The sequence below is a fragment of the Lemur catta genome, chromosome 15, assembly GCF_020740605.2.
Source record: "Lemur catta isolate mLemCat1 chromosome 15, mLemCat1.pri, whole genome shotgun sequence".
NCBI classification, from domain to species: domain Eukaryota; kingdom Metazoa; phylum Chordata; class Mammalia; order Primates; family Lemuridae; genus Lemur; species Lemur catta.
The window spans coordinates 36,494,536-36,510,471 of NC_059142.1; the positions used below are offsets into that span (position 1 = coordinate 36,494,536).

The following is a 15,936-nucleotide window of genomic DNA, read 5'->3' on the forward strand; positions in this document are numbered from 1 at the left end:
ACTAGGCTGATGACGTGGCATTCTACCCCGGGGGACAGAGTGAGACTCTGTCTCAAAACAACAACAACAAAAATTTCAAAAGTCTGTTTCTAAATCAGCTGTGTTTAACCCCAAGTTCTTTATCCTGTATCAAAAATGACAGTTAATGATTTGATGTTGCAATCAAATTCAGAATGAACATCATGTCTTATACCATAATCAAATACTCCTGTTAACTGTCAACACTGAAAAATGAAGTCTGCTGCTACAGGTGGCTTGGCAAAAAAAAAAAAAAAAAGGAAAGAAAAGGAAGGTAGGTAGGTAGGTAGATAGATAGATGGATGAAGGGACCTCTCTAGATCAATTACTACAGCAGTCCCCAACCTTTTTGGCACCAGTGACCAGTTTCACAGAAGACTATTTTTCCATGGTGGGGGAGCTCTGCAATCCCCAACAGGCCACAGACGGGGGTTAGGGACTGCAGAATTACTTTCTAAAAGGAAGTAGAGAAATGAGACTACTTCCAGACATTAATTATAAACTAAATAATTCTAAGATAGGCATAGTCTACATCTCTCTCTTTCCTTCTCTCTTGTATTTAAACAAATAATCAATCTACTATAGAATTATTTTAATTCCTCCAGAGCAGGTAAAGGCTTGTCTTGTCTCAGTGTACGTTTCTATGATTAGGCTAGATATCTTCCACACAGCAGGCAACAGGAGTTGGATGCAAAGACATCACCCATTTCTATGGAGTATCAGTTACCTGTCTGTGGTCTCTAGGAGCTTCTGAACTATAAGTTCAAATGAAGAAGATAAGCAATAAGTAGCTGGTTCTTCCTGATCATCAGCAACATCTGCAGCTTCATAAGCAGCTTCAGCCAGACTGGAGAAAGCCTGAAATGCAGATTTAATATTAGTCCTGAAAAGAATCCCACACCATCAGCCAAGCAGGGTGGCTCACGCCTGTAATCCTAGCACTCTGGGAGTCTGAGGTGGGAGGACTGCTTGAGCTCAGGAGTTCCAAGACCAGCCTGAACAAGAGTAAGACACTGTTTTTACCAAAAGGAAAAAAATAAAACAAAACCCAGTCGGGCGTTGTGGCGCCCATCTGTAGCCCCAGCTACCTGGGAGGCTGAGGCAGAAAGACTGCTTGGAGTTCAGGCATTGGAGGTTGCAGTAAGCTACAATGATGCCACTGCACTCCACCCAGGGAAATGGAGTGAAACTCTGTCTCAACAACAACAACAACAACAACAACAAGGATTACCTCATTTTTCCTTAAGATACCTTGAGCAGTGTTAATGAACTTCCAACTTTTTCTGCTAAGGTCATCTCAAGACAACTTGACGTTTTACAAGTATCTTTTTAACTATTTTCTGTTCGTTTTGTCTGATAATCTACCCACAACTCTCTAAGCAGCTGAGTACTTTCACCTACCACCAGTATCTGCCATTTCATTTCTTGTTTCCATTAACAGAAAGGTTCTTAACCCCATTCTTTCCTTATTTGAATTTCCTTCTCTATGCCTTCCCCTAAAGGTCCCTTATAAATTACACTGAGCCTTTACTGATGCAGCACTTAGTTTACCTACCTTCCTTCCCTCTTGCCCCGTTCTCAGCCATGGTACTTTCTATACCCAATGACCCTCCACCTTAATCAAAACTCCTTGTCCCCAAGCAACTCAAGAAAGAAAACCAACTCCAAATAGTTTCCCCACTGCGTTACCATGACTGTTCTAAGCGGTTCAGGAACCAGTCACCATGAGTCAACTGCTCCCGCTGACTCCTGCAGTTAGCATCTCCTCCACATTTTAATTGAAGAAATTAGAAAGGAGATGCTATTCAGAAAAAGCTTTCCAGTGAAGTAGATCCATTTCTCTCCCACACCTCCTACTTGCTTGCAAATGGCTCAGGCAAGCTCCTTTTCTTATCAGGAAGAAAATTCCTTACCCAGCACACATTTGAAGCCACTCTGGGTTCAGCACTGAGGCCCTCAATCAGACACTGCAGCAGGGGAGCCAAGTAGACATCATTGATGGCAGCTTCAGGGAGCAGTTCACAAATTCTGCCTACAGTCCACGCAGTTGTATCTCGAACAACTACACTGGGGTCTTTCATTAATTCTATTAGGGTGGGCATAGCCTGAAAATACAACAGTTATTAGCAAAACAAAACAAAAATCAAAATTCATGTTAAATGCTACATTAGAAAAGGAAATACTGATGGATAAATTAACTCAAAACACCACTAAGATGCTTCTGCCATTTTAAAAGACATGCTTGTGAAATATCTATCAAAATAATAAAAGTAAAATATGAAAAAGTCATACTTTCTTCAACAAAGCCTAGTACAGAGCTTTATTAAAAATTTGGTGAAAATGCTTTCAGTAGTCTGCATTGAATTACTCAGGTAGTGATCCCAGAATACGATTACGATGTCATCTGGCTATATCCTGAAAGACTGAATTCTATACACATTAAACTCAATTATAATGGACTCTTGTGTCATTTACAATAGCAAAACAAACACATTTCCATAAGGATATTTTCATTACATAAATGTCATTTTTGTCCAAAGGATGGAAATAATCCCATCATTAAAAATTATGGGGGAATGTTTATAATAGAGCATTAAAGGGAAAAACAAGTTATAAGATGACTTGCACAGTAAGATCTCCATCCTGTTGCAAATACATGCATACAGGGAAAAAAACTGCAAGAATACTGAGCTAATGGTGTTATCCCTAGGCAATGAAATTAAAGATAATTTTTTTCTTTTTGGCCTTTTCTGTATTTTTTCATAAGTTTCTAGGTCACATGACTTATGTAATTTTTTAAAAAGCCAAGAAATATGTTTTACTCTCAGTGACAGCAAATGGCTATCTAGAAATAAACTTTGTGGATGACTAAAGTTTTTAAAAAATAAAAGCACACTTTCAAGGAAAAACTTTAAACAAACAAACAATACCCTACTTTCCACTCCAAAAATTCCCCGGCTTCACCTGTATAACTAGTGGTTTGAGCTGATTGGGCTCTGGTCCTTCCAAGATACAGCCAAAAGCCATCACTGCTGCATCCCGGTACCGCCAATCTGGGTTCTTGATGTGTTCTTTAATGAAGGGGAGGACATGTGGGACAATGTCATCTTCACAGCAAGTGGCCAGAAGCATGAGGCACACCCCTGCTGCTTTGCAGGGGTTCCAGTCATCATCATCATCATTTTCATCCTAATGAAAGAATACGGCACAAGTTTTTGTTCAAGAATCATTTTTAACTCAAAAGATCCTGTGAATAATCCCAAATGTCTTCAGAATTTAAGCTTCAGGGAAGTAAATATCTCTTCCACAAAGATTCATCACAGCACAGTGTTTCTTAAAAAAGATGTAGATAGAGGAAGATTACCCCTAGTACTATACAACAACAAAGAACAAATTTCATCTACATGCAACAACAAAAATGAATCTCGAACACGCAGAGTAAAAGGCAGAACAAACAAGTTTATGTGGCCAGGCGCGGTGGCTCACACCTGTAATCCTAGCATTCTGGGAGGCCAAGGTGGAAGGATTGGTTGAGCTCAGGAGTTCAAGACCAGCCTGAGCAAGAGTGAGACCCCCGTCTCTACTGAAAATAGAAAGAAATTAGCTGGACGAAAATATATAGAAAAAATCAGCCAGCTGTGGTGGTGCATGCCTGTAGTCCCAGCTACTTGGGAGGCTGAGGCAGGAGGATCACTTGGGCCCAGGAGATGGAAGTTGCCACTGTACTCTAGCCTGTGTGACAGAGTGAGACTCTACCTCCAAAAATAAAATGTATATGCTATATGACTCTATAAAGTTCAAAACCAACCAAAATTAATCTATGGAGTTAAAAGTCAGGAAAGCGAGGGAGTTAATGACTAGGAAAAAGACATGAAGGAGTCTTCTAGGTGCTAGTAATTACTATAGTTCAATAAAAAGTTCCAAAAAGAAACAATTTCATTAATAGCTCCCCTTAAGTTAGAATCCAGATCTATCTTCCTTCTTGTAGCTATTCACACCACACAGTAATTTACGGCAAGTTGCCTGATGCTTCCAAAAAAAAGAAAAGAAAAGAAAAAAAAAAAAATCACATAAAGAACGATTTGTCCCCAGACAAGAAAAGCAAAACAAAAAATATACAAAAGCAAAGACACTAAGTCAAAAGATAAAAATAGCAACCATAAAACTGAAAGACGAACTGAAAATTTAAGGGAACATCGGGTCCATTTTGAACCAAGCCTATCCCTACTTATCTTTGGAAACTGCTATATTAACAGAGTCATATACTTCCCTAAAAACAATTACATTCCTGGGTACAAAGAAATTTTGCAGCACTGTTTCCTCAAAGCACTGTCAGCTCTTTGGTGTTACTTCACATGCACCAGAGAGATGAGGTGACAGAACCTTCCCAAGCACCATATTAAGAAAACCTGTGATGCATAAAGTTAAAAGAACTATGGCAACCGAGATATACTTCTTATAAAAGAACTTCTATATTTACTCATTAGATCCTTATTTTCATGAAGTCTTATCACTTTTATTTTTTCCTGAATTGTAATAATTCATGCTAATGATCATAAAGGATTAGTGGAAGAGTTTCTTTCATGGGTTGGAGTCCTTTGCTACGATCTGAGTAACTCATATCCAACCTCATAAGCATTTTAAAACATATATCCTGTGAACTCACAAAAATATCCTGGATATTAGAACAGAGATGAGTGACCTAAAACTATCACATCTTTGCTTCCAACCTTTCTTTACTGCAACTTTTATAGAGCACCTCTCTTCTGTGAGTTTGGACAATGTAGCACTCAGGAAATCAGAACAGCATGTGGCTCATTCCTGATCAAGACGCATCTGAGATGTTTAGACACAATTCTCCTTCCCAGACAACTCAGAGCCTGGGGGATCTTACAGATCCAGCTCAGCTGTTCCTGAGTCATCTACAATAGAACATCAAACAGTTGATGGGCTGCCAAGTTCCTTCACAGAAACTGTTCCACAGCAAACCCACCAACCGTTAGTAAGGTTGCACAGATTATCTAGCTTGATTTGGAAGGTAACTCACCTGTTTAGTTAGTGTCTGTGTGAGGATTGGAACCAAATATTGTAGTGCTCCCTTGGCATAAAACTTGCTGGTATGTTCAGGGGGCCGCCCTTGTTCTGCTGCCTGAGGAGAAACATAAAGCACATTCTAGACAAAAGCAAACAAGCTATAACACTAAAGAGGCATCCAAAGAGAGCTGGCCAGGGGTGTGTAACAGAAACATGAGGGCAAAGGATAACATTCAATGTGATCTTTGTATGTGCTCACTTTTTAGTCTAATGAGATTTTTTTAAAGCCACACATATCACCTACCTTAAAGGACCAAGGCAACCTTAACTATTACATTATTTCCACAAGTTCAATTAATATTGGCAACCTGACATCTAAGTGTTCTTTGGATCAAGAGATGCACCAAGTTTACATAAGGATGCCAAAAATAAGACTGTTTTTTGAAATGCATAAAGACAAAGAAGGCTGGAAACAAAGCTTCAATTCAAAAATTCCAAGAGCAGAAGATTCCTCATATCTGATTCCTTCACCAGAGTTAGTAAACTATCAATTCTACATCCTGGGCTTGCATTAGGACTCCCGAAAGGAAATAATTCAGCATCAGGTGTCACCTTGGTAAACTGACAGCCTGCTGCCCCCTTGTGTTCATAGTACCGCCAGTATTTAAAATAAATCATGCTGGACTGATAGGCAAAAACATGAGATGCCTTATTACTGATCTGTCTCCTTCATGAGGGGATTTGGCTAGCAGAAAAATCAAAATCTCTACAAATGGAGATACCCTCTAAGCCCAGTCAGAATAAAGCTTTTCCAGAATAAAAATATCCATAAATAAGACATGTCCCAAAGCCTAATCAGAATAGCAGCTCTCCCACGTATGGATGCTCTCCCCCACTCACCTCTGAGGCTTCAATGGCTAAATCCATTTCCTCATCACAAACATTGGACCAGAATTCTATCCCTTGTAGGGCCACTTCATCAATGTCACTTTTCATTGCTTCAATTGTGATCTTAAGAGAAAAAATATGACACCTCAGACTCCAAATAAGTACTGATTCAAGTGAGAACCCTCCCCCCTCTTTAACGCAAGACTTTTAAATTTCCAAAAATATAACTTATTTTAAAGGTCTGTAATGAAAGAAACAGGGAACGTATTTTCAAAATGCACTCTTTTGACCCACACAAGGACAACACCAGTTTTCTTGGCACATGCCTGATGAACCTAACACTTGGACTCAAGGAATTTCCTTGATTTCATAACATTAAGTAAAAAATTGCAGAACTGACAAAACAGCAACTAAGAATGATGGGCTCTGTGATTAGCTATAAGCTCAAATCACATAAAACAGAAATACTTACTGCAAAAAGAGCAGGACCCATATATGTCTCCATATACTGATAATATAAGGACATTATCTTCACCAGATTCTGTAAAGCAGCCACTCGTACCTTTTATGAAGAACAGATTAAATAGTTTACTAAAATAACAATGCACTCTGACAAAAGCAGATTCACTTAAACGGGACAATAATCTAAAGGATCAATCAAGGTATATGCGGATAATGTTGTCATTTCCCCAAAATTCAATCTGTCCTCTCAATTCTTTCATTGTCCCTTCCTATTTATTTTTCCATTCCTTCTTTACTGCTTTAAAGGCATGGGTGGAACCCATGGTAGGGCTAAACCCACTAATGCTATTCAGCCTAAAGATGTTACTCTACATGCTTGGAGGGTCAGCTTTAGATTACAGTAATAGCAAAGCTGTTTCAATGACTACAGTTGAAAACAATATTATTCAAGTGAATAACCTATGGCAATAAAGTAGCAGAGGTGATTGAAACAATTGCTCCTCTAAACCTTTTAAAAGAGGATGACAACTTCCATTATGTTAACTTTCCAAGTACTGCTCTTCCCTCTTCTCTAAAATATTGGGGAAAAATTCTTATTAATAACAATATTAGTCAAACCTTATTTCTGAAGTCAACTGATTCCCAATATTTCAAACTCTATGTTAGTGTAGTCATTTCCTACGAAAGATGTAAGACAGATTTTTCACATGATCTCACACTTACCCTTGTATCCGGACACTGTGTGGCTTCACAGACCACCTGCATAATAAAGTGCCTTTCAGACTGTAGGAAGAATGAAGATAATTAGGAGAGTATAAACTTTACACATGAAGACTTCCAGACTCTCTCTACAAGGAAAACCTCTCACTCCTGCAAGGCCTCACACAATCGTGGTACAATCAAGCAACTTTTCCTTGAGATAGTTAATAGCCCATGACATAAAAAGTTTACCCTCAATGTCTGCTTTATGACCCCCCCTCTAAAGAGGTCCCTAATCTTTTAATCTCCAAAATGGCCTTCACTAACAAGACTTCAGGGAGAAAGCAGACAGGAAAATATAAGTCAACAGGTTTAAATAAAAATGGTTGGTTAAAAGAAAAACAAAGACCTACACGTAGGAAAATCAATTTCCTCCAAAATGTAAGAGAATTCACAACATCTGCTTTATTTTGGACACCAAATTTGTTTTCTCAGGTGGGAAATCCATATCAAATGTGGTTAACAAAAAGAACAGAATAACGAAAATTTATTACTCTCCTAAATCTTCCAAAATCCAAAAAGAAAACCTTGATTTTTTAATCAATTAGAATTGCCGTTTGCTCTTGAGACCTCCCCACTATAAGGCCAAGAAATGGCAAAAAGCCCAGCTAAAGTGTCAACAAACATATATACAAAAATACTTTCAGACCATATGATCCAGCAATTCCACTTGTGGGTCTATATCCAAAAGAATTAAAAGCGGAGTCTCAGATTTGTATGCCCAGGTTCACAGCAGCATTACTCACAATAGCCAAAAGGCAGAAGCAACCCAAATTCCCATCAAAGGATGACTTGATAAACAAAATGTGGTATATACACACAATGGGATATTATTCAGCCTTAAAAAGAAAATTCTGACACATGCTACAACATGGATGAAATTTGAGGACAGCTAAGTGAAACAAGCCAGTCACAAAACAACAAATACTGTATATGAGTCCATTTATGTAAGGTATTTAGAGTACTCAAACTCATAGAAACAGAAAGTAAAACAGCGGCTGCCAGTGGCTGAGGGAAGGGGAAATGGGAGTTGTTGCTCAATGGGTACAGAGTTTCAGTTTTGCAAGATGAAACAGTTCTGGAGATTGGTTCCACAGCAAAGTGAATATATTAACTGCAGACTGAAAAAATGACTGAAATGGTAAACTTTACATTATGTATATTTTACCACATTAATAGATAAATAGGGGGAAGTATTTTTAGGCAAAACATTTATATATTGTTTTTCAAAAGCACCTTCCTAAGGAGTATGAAACAAACCAACTGCTGTAATTTTTTTAAATCCCAAAAGATTCCCACACTTTGGACTGCAAAAAGAAAAACCTAAGCTTAGAAACACTTCAGATCACATTATTCCCAAGAGCATGAAAGATGGCAAACACCTACTCCATGGCCTTATCTCACACAACACAAATCTCAACTAAAATGGAAATGAATGCCTTTAAATAAGGTGGTATTTTCTAAATTAAAAAAGAAAACACAAAATTTCATTTAACTCTTTCATTTCACACCCTCTGAACTTGTATCTTTTTGTCAAAAAGACTTACCTCTTTATCAAAATTTGCTTTGGTGAACTCCAATGAGTTCAGGAGTGCGTTAGTAGCAGCTAGCTTCACATTATTACTAGGCTCTTCTTTCCTCATCCCCTGGATTATGGCAGTCAGAATCTCATTGGATTTATCCTGTAGCTGCTCTGGGTCCTAAGACAAGCAGAGAAGTACAATGAATATACAGCCAGTCAACCCTGCTTATTCCCTTAACAATATAGTTTATCAACTATTTATATAGCACTTACATTCTATTATGTATTATAAGTAATCTAGAGATGATTGAAAGCACATGGGAAGATGTGCCTAGATTATACATAAATACTACACCATTTTATATAAGGAACTTGAGCATCTAAGGATCTTGATATCTAAGGGGGAGGTCCTAGAACCAATGCTCCACAGATAAGGAGGGACAACAATAACGCACTCAGGGACTAATCAGCAGTCTTTTTTTTTTTTTTTTTTTCTTAAAGAGACAAGGTCTCACTATGTTGCCCAGACTGGAGTGCAGTGGCTATTCACAGGTGTAATCATAGTTCACTGTGCCACTAAACTCTTGGGCTCAAGTGATCCTCTCGCCTCAGCCTCCTCAGTAGTGGGGACTACAGGCGTGCTATTGCACCTGGCTTAATCAGCAGTTCTTTTAACTGTAAAATCCACCCAAGTTAAGTATCATGACTTAGTGTTCTTTTCCCACGTTTCCATTTAGGGACAGCACTATAAACCACCTGCAAAATATCCCACAGTTATGGGCAGTCCAAAATTGAATGAAAACAAGTTAAACTTCATCTCTGACTTCTTTGCATGACTCTGGGTATGAAGTAATATTGGCTCCCCCTCCCCCAGCTTTTGTACAAATGGAGATAGCAGTCTGATGGCTTTTTCCAGGCCACCTATATCAAATGAAGTAAAGCTTCAGAACATATGAGAGCCAAGGATCAACACCTGGTACAATATCTAGGGAGTCTAAGTCCAGGTGGAGCACTGGGCTTCTTTGCCTCATGAAGTCTGTTTTTCAAAACAGACACCACGAATGATAACCTCACCGGCAACAATAGTCCCAGGAGGGCTACATCTCAAATACTGTGTGGTGGCTCCAGGCTAAACCAATCACATCAAGAGTTGGCAAAACTTCTGTGATGCAGTAAATGAAAAGGCACAACATTCATAGTACACTGACGATTTTGAGAAAAGGGATCAGGTCAGGGATGCTGCGCATGCAAATATCCTCATTTTAAAAGTCTAGAATCTAAGCTTCTCCAAACATGGATTTCTGTTTCGAGTTTGTGACCCTCAAGTTCCTTTACTTTAGGGAATGATTAGCAATCTAAGGATAGAAGGCAAACAAATAAAGCAGTCCTACTTTCAAAACACTCTGTGGTAGCTTGGTTTTCTTCGTGATTCGTCATTCAACAGAGTAATCTTAATACCATGCATGTCATAGCTAGAGATTCAGAGGCATATAAACCAGATATGTCAGGCAAGCACTTACTATATCTTGGCAAATGTAACCAATAGCTTCCAATGTCGACTCTTTCATGTGCTCTGTGCTGTTAGGATTTGTGACGTTGGCCACCAGCTGAGGAATGAGTTCTGGCCACTGGTTGACTGGGATCTCTGCACAAGCAATACCAGCCACACACTGTGAGGCAGAACTAGGCCGGTAAGTTTCTGTGCCCAAAGTCTGCAAAACCTGCAAAAAAAAAAAGACGAAAGATATCAATTTCTAACACTATTTGACCATATTTTGCCAGCCAACATACCTTAGGTCAGTGTTTCTGAATTCTTTTCTATGACACAGAAAAGTAGAAAAGGCTGTCAAAAGAAAAGCCACTTAGTACCACCACCAGCACAATCAACATTGCCCAAGAACCTTGAAACAAAACCAAACTTTCCTGAAACTCTGCTCCCAAAAGGAATTCTCCAAAACCACATACCTCACTTCAACATCCAACAGAAGACAGGAAACTAGCAGCGTAGAAGGGGAGGTAGCCCTAAAAAGCAAGCAGGGATAGATGGCGACAAAATTCACCTTCCAGGCTCATTGTTGGTGGTATGCTTACCACTTTATTTTGTGGATAGAAGTCTGGGGCATTAGAATGACACTAATTCTGGGCCATTCAGGTGAGTGATTCAGAATAGATAACTATCTAACCTGATCCAAGGAAGAGATCTTTTCACTCATGAAATGTGAAACAAATCTTTTTCCTGTTTGCTCACTAACAACCCAGCACTCTGGGTGACTTATATAGAAAAGCCTTGGTCAAGTAACAACATCACTCAATACAGAAACAGTTACTGATGTCACCGACACCTAAGAACTAACCCTTATGTAACTTCCAATCTGAAAGGATTCATTCAATTTGCCCAGGAATCAAAGAACTGTTCTCTCTACCATTAATAGATACCAAAAACTAGCTAGATATGCCAATTAAAATGAGAGCTATGTGTCATTAAACATGTCTCACTTGAAATGGTAACCACACAAGCATTTATGTAAAGGGTAAAGGCACAGGTACGATAAAGGATGAAGCCACAATTGACCCAGAGTTAATCATTACCATGATCAGCTAATTCAGTCAATGAACTCACTAAGAATCACCAGTCCACTCAAAGGCAAACAGTTAACTGTTCCTGGCATGAACACAGGACAAAGAATAGCTGTCAGATATTCAGGCCAGCTCTGCTGACTGGGTCAGGTCACTTCGTAAACTGCTTTGTAGTTAGTAGCTAATAATGAATTCCCCATCTTTCCCCCTTATATGGTATATCATCATCCCTGCCCCCCATCCCAACAGCTCTACGCTCTAACAGTTCTGATCAATTTTAAACAAAGGTTTTGCTCTCAAGGACTAGCAAAGCTAGAATAGACTTTAACAAAAACTGTATGTCAAAGCCATGAGGTAGTGAGGGGGGAAAAAGAGGTGAATTGTCCAAAATGTCAGAGGCTGAACGGGTATTAACCCAAGTCTGACTAAAGTTCCAGTCCACGGTGCCTTTATACCACACTACACTGTCTCCTAGTACCTATGTGGGCATACTGAATCCCACTCTACCTTTACCTTTTGTCCTTTAAGTTGCTTTTGGAAGACCCTTAATTAATATTACTTGAGGTGACTTAGAGGCTACAGATGACAACTCCTGAGTACTGAAAGCCTTTTGTTTGAACTAGCATTAACCCTAACAGCAATATTCAATTATCAGAAATAAGCAGAATAAGAAACTAGCTGTCAATGTGTCCCATATCCAGATTTCAAAAAAGAAATGACCGCCAGCATTCACAGTATTAATTATCAGATGTGCTATGAAAGTGAAAGAGGCCAACTGCTAGCTTTATTTCATATACGAGGGTTCAACGTGTCCATACAAATTCTTATTGAAATTTTAAAAAATTTGAGCGTTAAGAGTCATCTGCCAAAAAACAAGTCAATTACAGTTCCAATTACATCTTATTATTTCATTTACTATTTACTACCATGTAATGTGACGAAGATGAGAAATTGAATGAGCACAAGCAATAAATTCCCAGTGATGGAATACATTTCCATTTATGTCAAATAGCTGAGAGGGGTAATTAAAGTATTATTACATAAGCAGACCAATGTGAATAGAAATGGCTTTATATATTCCAAAAAAAGATTCAAAATTAAGTTGGCTTTAATAACCTATTTCCCTGTCATGGGTAGTTCCAATCAAGACTGGAGACAGGAGGTACACAACTAAAAAGAGAAGTTGCTGCCTTAAGGGGCACTAATTTACCTAATGCTGATATCTAGAATCAGGAAATAGCAAATATGATGTGCATAACCGTGACACGCACAAGTACACATGTAGGAAGTCCCCACTGGTTTCCCCTCAAATACCAAGGACAAAGTGATAACTGCAAAGTTGTTTAACTTACTCCCCTTTGTTCCTTATCCACGTAAGACAGACCACTAAAGAACTTACTTAAAAAAAAAAAAACAAAAAATAAAAACAAAAACACACCTGTCCATGTATTCTGAATCCTTTACTTCTAGAATTATGGAATTCTAATCTAGTAAGAAAGTAAAAAGAACATGATCCAAAATTCATCAACCAACTCTTTAAATGCCTTGGGGAAAAAAAGCCACGTGTTTTCTAAGGAAAGTTTTTCATAATTTGCCAAGTAGATGAAAGCACCATTAATGTCACATTCCCATTTCACAAACTCGTTGGACTTGAAAGGCCCAAGAGATCATTTAATTTTCCTGACACCACATAATGCCATGTCTAAACCACTAAAGAACGAGATTTATCAACAGCATAAGTTTAGCAAGGGCTAGGTGCTGGCTGACTGTGAAACAATCACTTGGGAAGACAGTTTAAAAAACTTCCCTGAGCCTCACTCCAGGCCTACCAAATCAGAATCTCGGGAGAGCTTGTTAATATATAGTAATAAACTTCCTAAGCGATTGTGATATACAGCACCAATCTGTGTACTACTCCAATTCACCAAAGAGATTTTGACAAATTATGGCATCTAAACTTTCCCAAACTGCTGCAGCCTAACTCATTCATCTAAAAAGAAATTTCGATCCATCAATGGGAACGGACAAACTGAACTGAGAAAGATTTAAATCAAAGATAATTTTTATCTTCAAGTGAAGTTCAGGGCACAGAAACCTATGACACTGTCAACTCTATCCCACGTAAATGATGAAAGAACTGAGAAAGATGTTTCTTGTTCTCTAGGCAATACAACTAAATGGAGATGAAAGTTACTTACATAGTTCTTGACTTCCCGTCGAGCATTAGCATCAATAGCAAGCCACCTCTGCTGATACTGTGCCTTGATATCTGGATCTTTAGATGTCAAAGAATTCTTGATTTGTAGACCAGCTGCAACTCTGGCAACCTGACTGTTCCCTGGATTTGCCAGCACTCTGGACAGTTCCACAAGGAAAGTGGGCTGTGAAGAGAAGATTCATTTGCAAATGAAAATCTCTTGAGAATTTTAACAACCGAGGATAGCTTATGGACTAAATAAACCACTGGAGGAAAACAACCTAATTTTTTTGGACACATCATAAACGTCTAAGGAAACTGTAAAACATCTATTTTAAGATTCCTATGAAAACATTACTTAGTACGTGAGGAAGTCATCTACACTCTCATGCAGCCTTGCACTTAAGGAGTTACAGATTTTCCTATCAAGAACATTCTTACGGCTCAAATCTTTACATTACACCCCCTGAATTAGAGCTAGTTTGACAGTCTGGTAGTCAGCAAATTCTTCTATGTACACTGAAGTGCACCAAGAACCTAGAACAATGGCTATTACTAGATGAATATTTGTTGAATGACTATATTATGACAGGGTAGGAATGTAAAACTGTCTCTCTAAATTTCAAAAACTTTGGTCCCAAAAGAGTGATACTCAGGGTACCTTTTTATTTCATGCAAGTGGGCAATCTTTTATACAAGACGGAAATACTTATACATAAGCCTAAAACAGACTAAGAAGCCTAGTCCTCCATATTTCAGTTGTAGGTGTTCAGCAAAAGGAGAATAATGAATAAAACAGATTTAAGGAAAAGTGATAATGTTTAGAAATAAAAAAAAATTGAAAAGATAAAAATGTCAAGGCAAGCTGTTCAAGGAAATGATTTTCTATTTAACAATCAACAGTTAAAACACTTGCTCCTATACATCTGGACTTGAGTCGTCCACTAAACGTAGAGGATCCCTGAAGAGCGTACTCTTTTGTAATCTTCCCTACTACACAGGTCCCAAAAGCTACTCTGTTTAAGAATTTTAACACACACACCCCTCTCCCTCCACCAAAAAAAGCCCTGTCCAAACCACAAAGTTAACAGGAAAAGCCAAAAGCAGATATATTTTCTTACTGCTAACAAGTTCTGCAATCACAGCAGAAAGTAATTCTTATATTAATTATGTACCACTAAAGAATGTTACGAATGTTAAGAATAAGATAAAAAGCTTCTTACAAATTAACAAAAAGCAGAAACAGGAATGATATCCTACATGGAATTACTAGTCTATACTAGTGGAAGAATATTTCCTAGGAAAAGGATAAAAACGTTAGTAGTAAAAATTAGCACATCAGGACAGAAAAATCATTCTAAGGCAGTTTGTATAAAGCCTATCACTTCGTTGTTGACATTTTGCCTATATAACATAAAGGAACACATACAGTTACAGTGTTATTCTGACTTATTACCTATTATCTTTTTAAAAGATGTCAAGTATCATTCACCCTTCCTTCCATCCCCAACCCCCCAACAGGAGATGGACACCAGAGAAACAGAACTGGTACTCTGGCTGCTTCAAGCAATCCATCCCACATTTTCATACAAAGGTCCAGTCTCCAATGGACTTATCTTCATTTTTTCTGTAACCCTTAAATTCGAAAATATGAAAAACGAGGAACTTTCCTCTCTGACTCCATCAGGAAATAGGCCCGATCTCAAAGATGAGCCTCAGTCTGCTGTCTGGGTGCAGATCCCTAGTGATTAGACCTCTATTCATCGAGGTCAAAAGAAAAAAAAAAAGTCCAGGAGACGAATGGCCGGGCAGGAAAGGGAAAAATATTAGTGGATCTGTGTTAAGAGGCAGTCGGGTGCCAGGCCTGGCCATGAGCACAGACCAAGGGAGATAGGAAAGGGCAGAGCTCTGGGAAGTAGGTAGAGAGAGCCACAGGGGCCACGGGACAGGAAGGAGAAGCCGGCCCGGGTCAGCCTGGGCGGGCAGCCGGGCCTGGAGCTTCCACATGGCCCCTAGGCCCGGCTCCCCCACCCCCACCCTTGCTGAACACGCAGCGCCGCGCAACCTAACTTCCCTTCCCTCCCTCTTTCTCCCTCCCGCTGCACCGCAGCCCTCAGGCCGCGCGGCGATTGGGTAGCAGTCAGCCCGGCGCGCCGCGCCATTGGCCAGCCGCGGGGCCCGGGGCGGGACACACCCACCGGCTTCCCGATGGCGGGGTTAGGTTGGACGGGGGGGGAGGGGGACGGGATGGGGCGGGGTGGGTTCCCGAGGCCTGGGCCTCCGGGAGGGCGGGAAGGCCCCGCACGCAGCGGATGGGGACGCGGCGGGATGGGCGCGGCGGGGTGGCACGCACCAGGTTCTCCACGGCCGCACGCTCCAGGAACTTCTGCGCCGCTTCCAGCTCCAGCCGATCTGGGGGGAAGGAAAGTGGGAAAGGGAGTGGGGTCAGAGGAGCCGGGGCTTCCCCTCCCCCACTTCC

The 15,936-nt window shown here is 39.7% G+C and overlaps 1 protein-coding gene across 1 annotated transcript in view; it reads right to left on the reverse strand.

Moving 5' to 3' along the window:
• Positions 1-15,936, reverse strand: part of KPNB1 (karyopherin subunit beta 1) — a 28,349-nt gene that overhangs the window by 11,518 nt on the left and 895 nt on the right. Inside the window, exons 2-12 of the mRNA XM_045526316.1 lie at positions 15,811-15,869; positions 13,459-13,641; positions 10,204-10,404; positions 8,709-8,861; positions 7,126-7,185; positions 6,413-6,502; positions 5,953-6,063; positions 5,066-5,167; positions 2,983-3,207; positions 1,932-2,123; positions 746-876 (exon numbers count right to left, since the gene is read on the reverse strand). Coding sequence (XP_045382272.1) covers positions 746-876; positions 1,932-2,123; positions 2,983-3,207; positions 5,066-5,167; positions 5,953-6,063; positions 6,413-6,502; positions 7,126-7,185; positions 8,709-8,861; positions 10,204-10,404; positions 13,459-13,641; positions 15,811-15,869 — 1,507 coding nt within the window. The remainder of the gene's footprint in view (positions 1-745; positions 877-1,931; positions 2,124-2,982; positions 3,208-5,065; positions 5,168-5,952; positions 6,064-6,412; positions 6,503-7,125; positions 7,186-8,708; positions 8,862-10,203; positions 10,405-13,458; positions 13,642-15,810; positions 15,870-15,936) is intronic.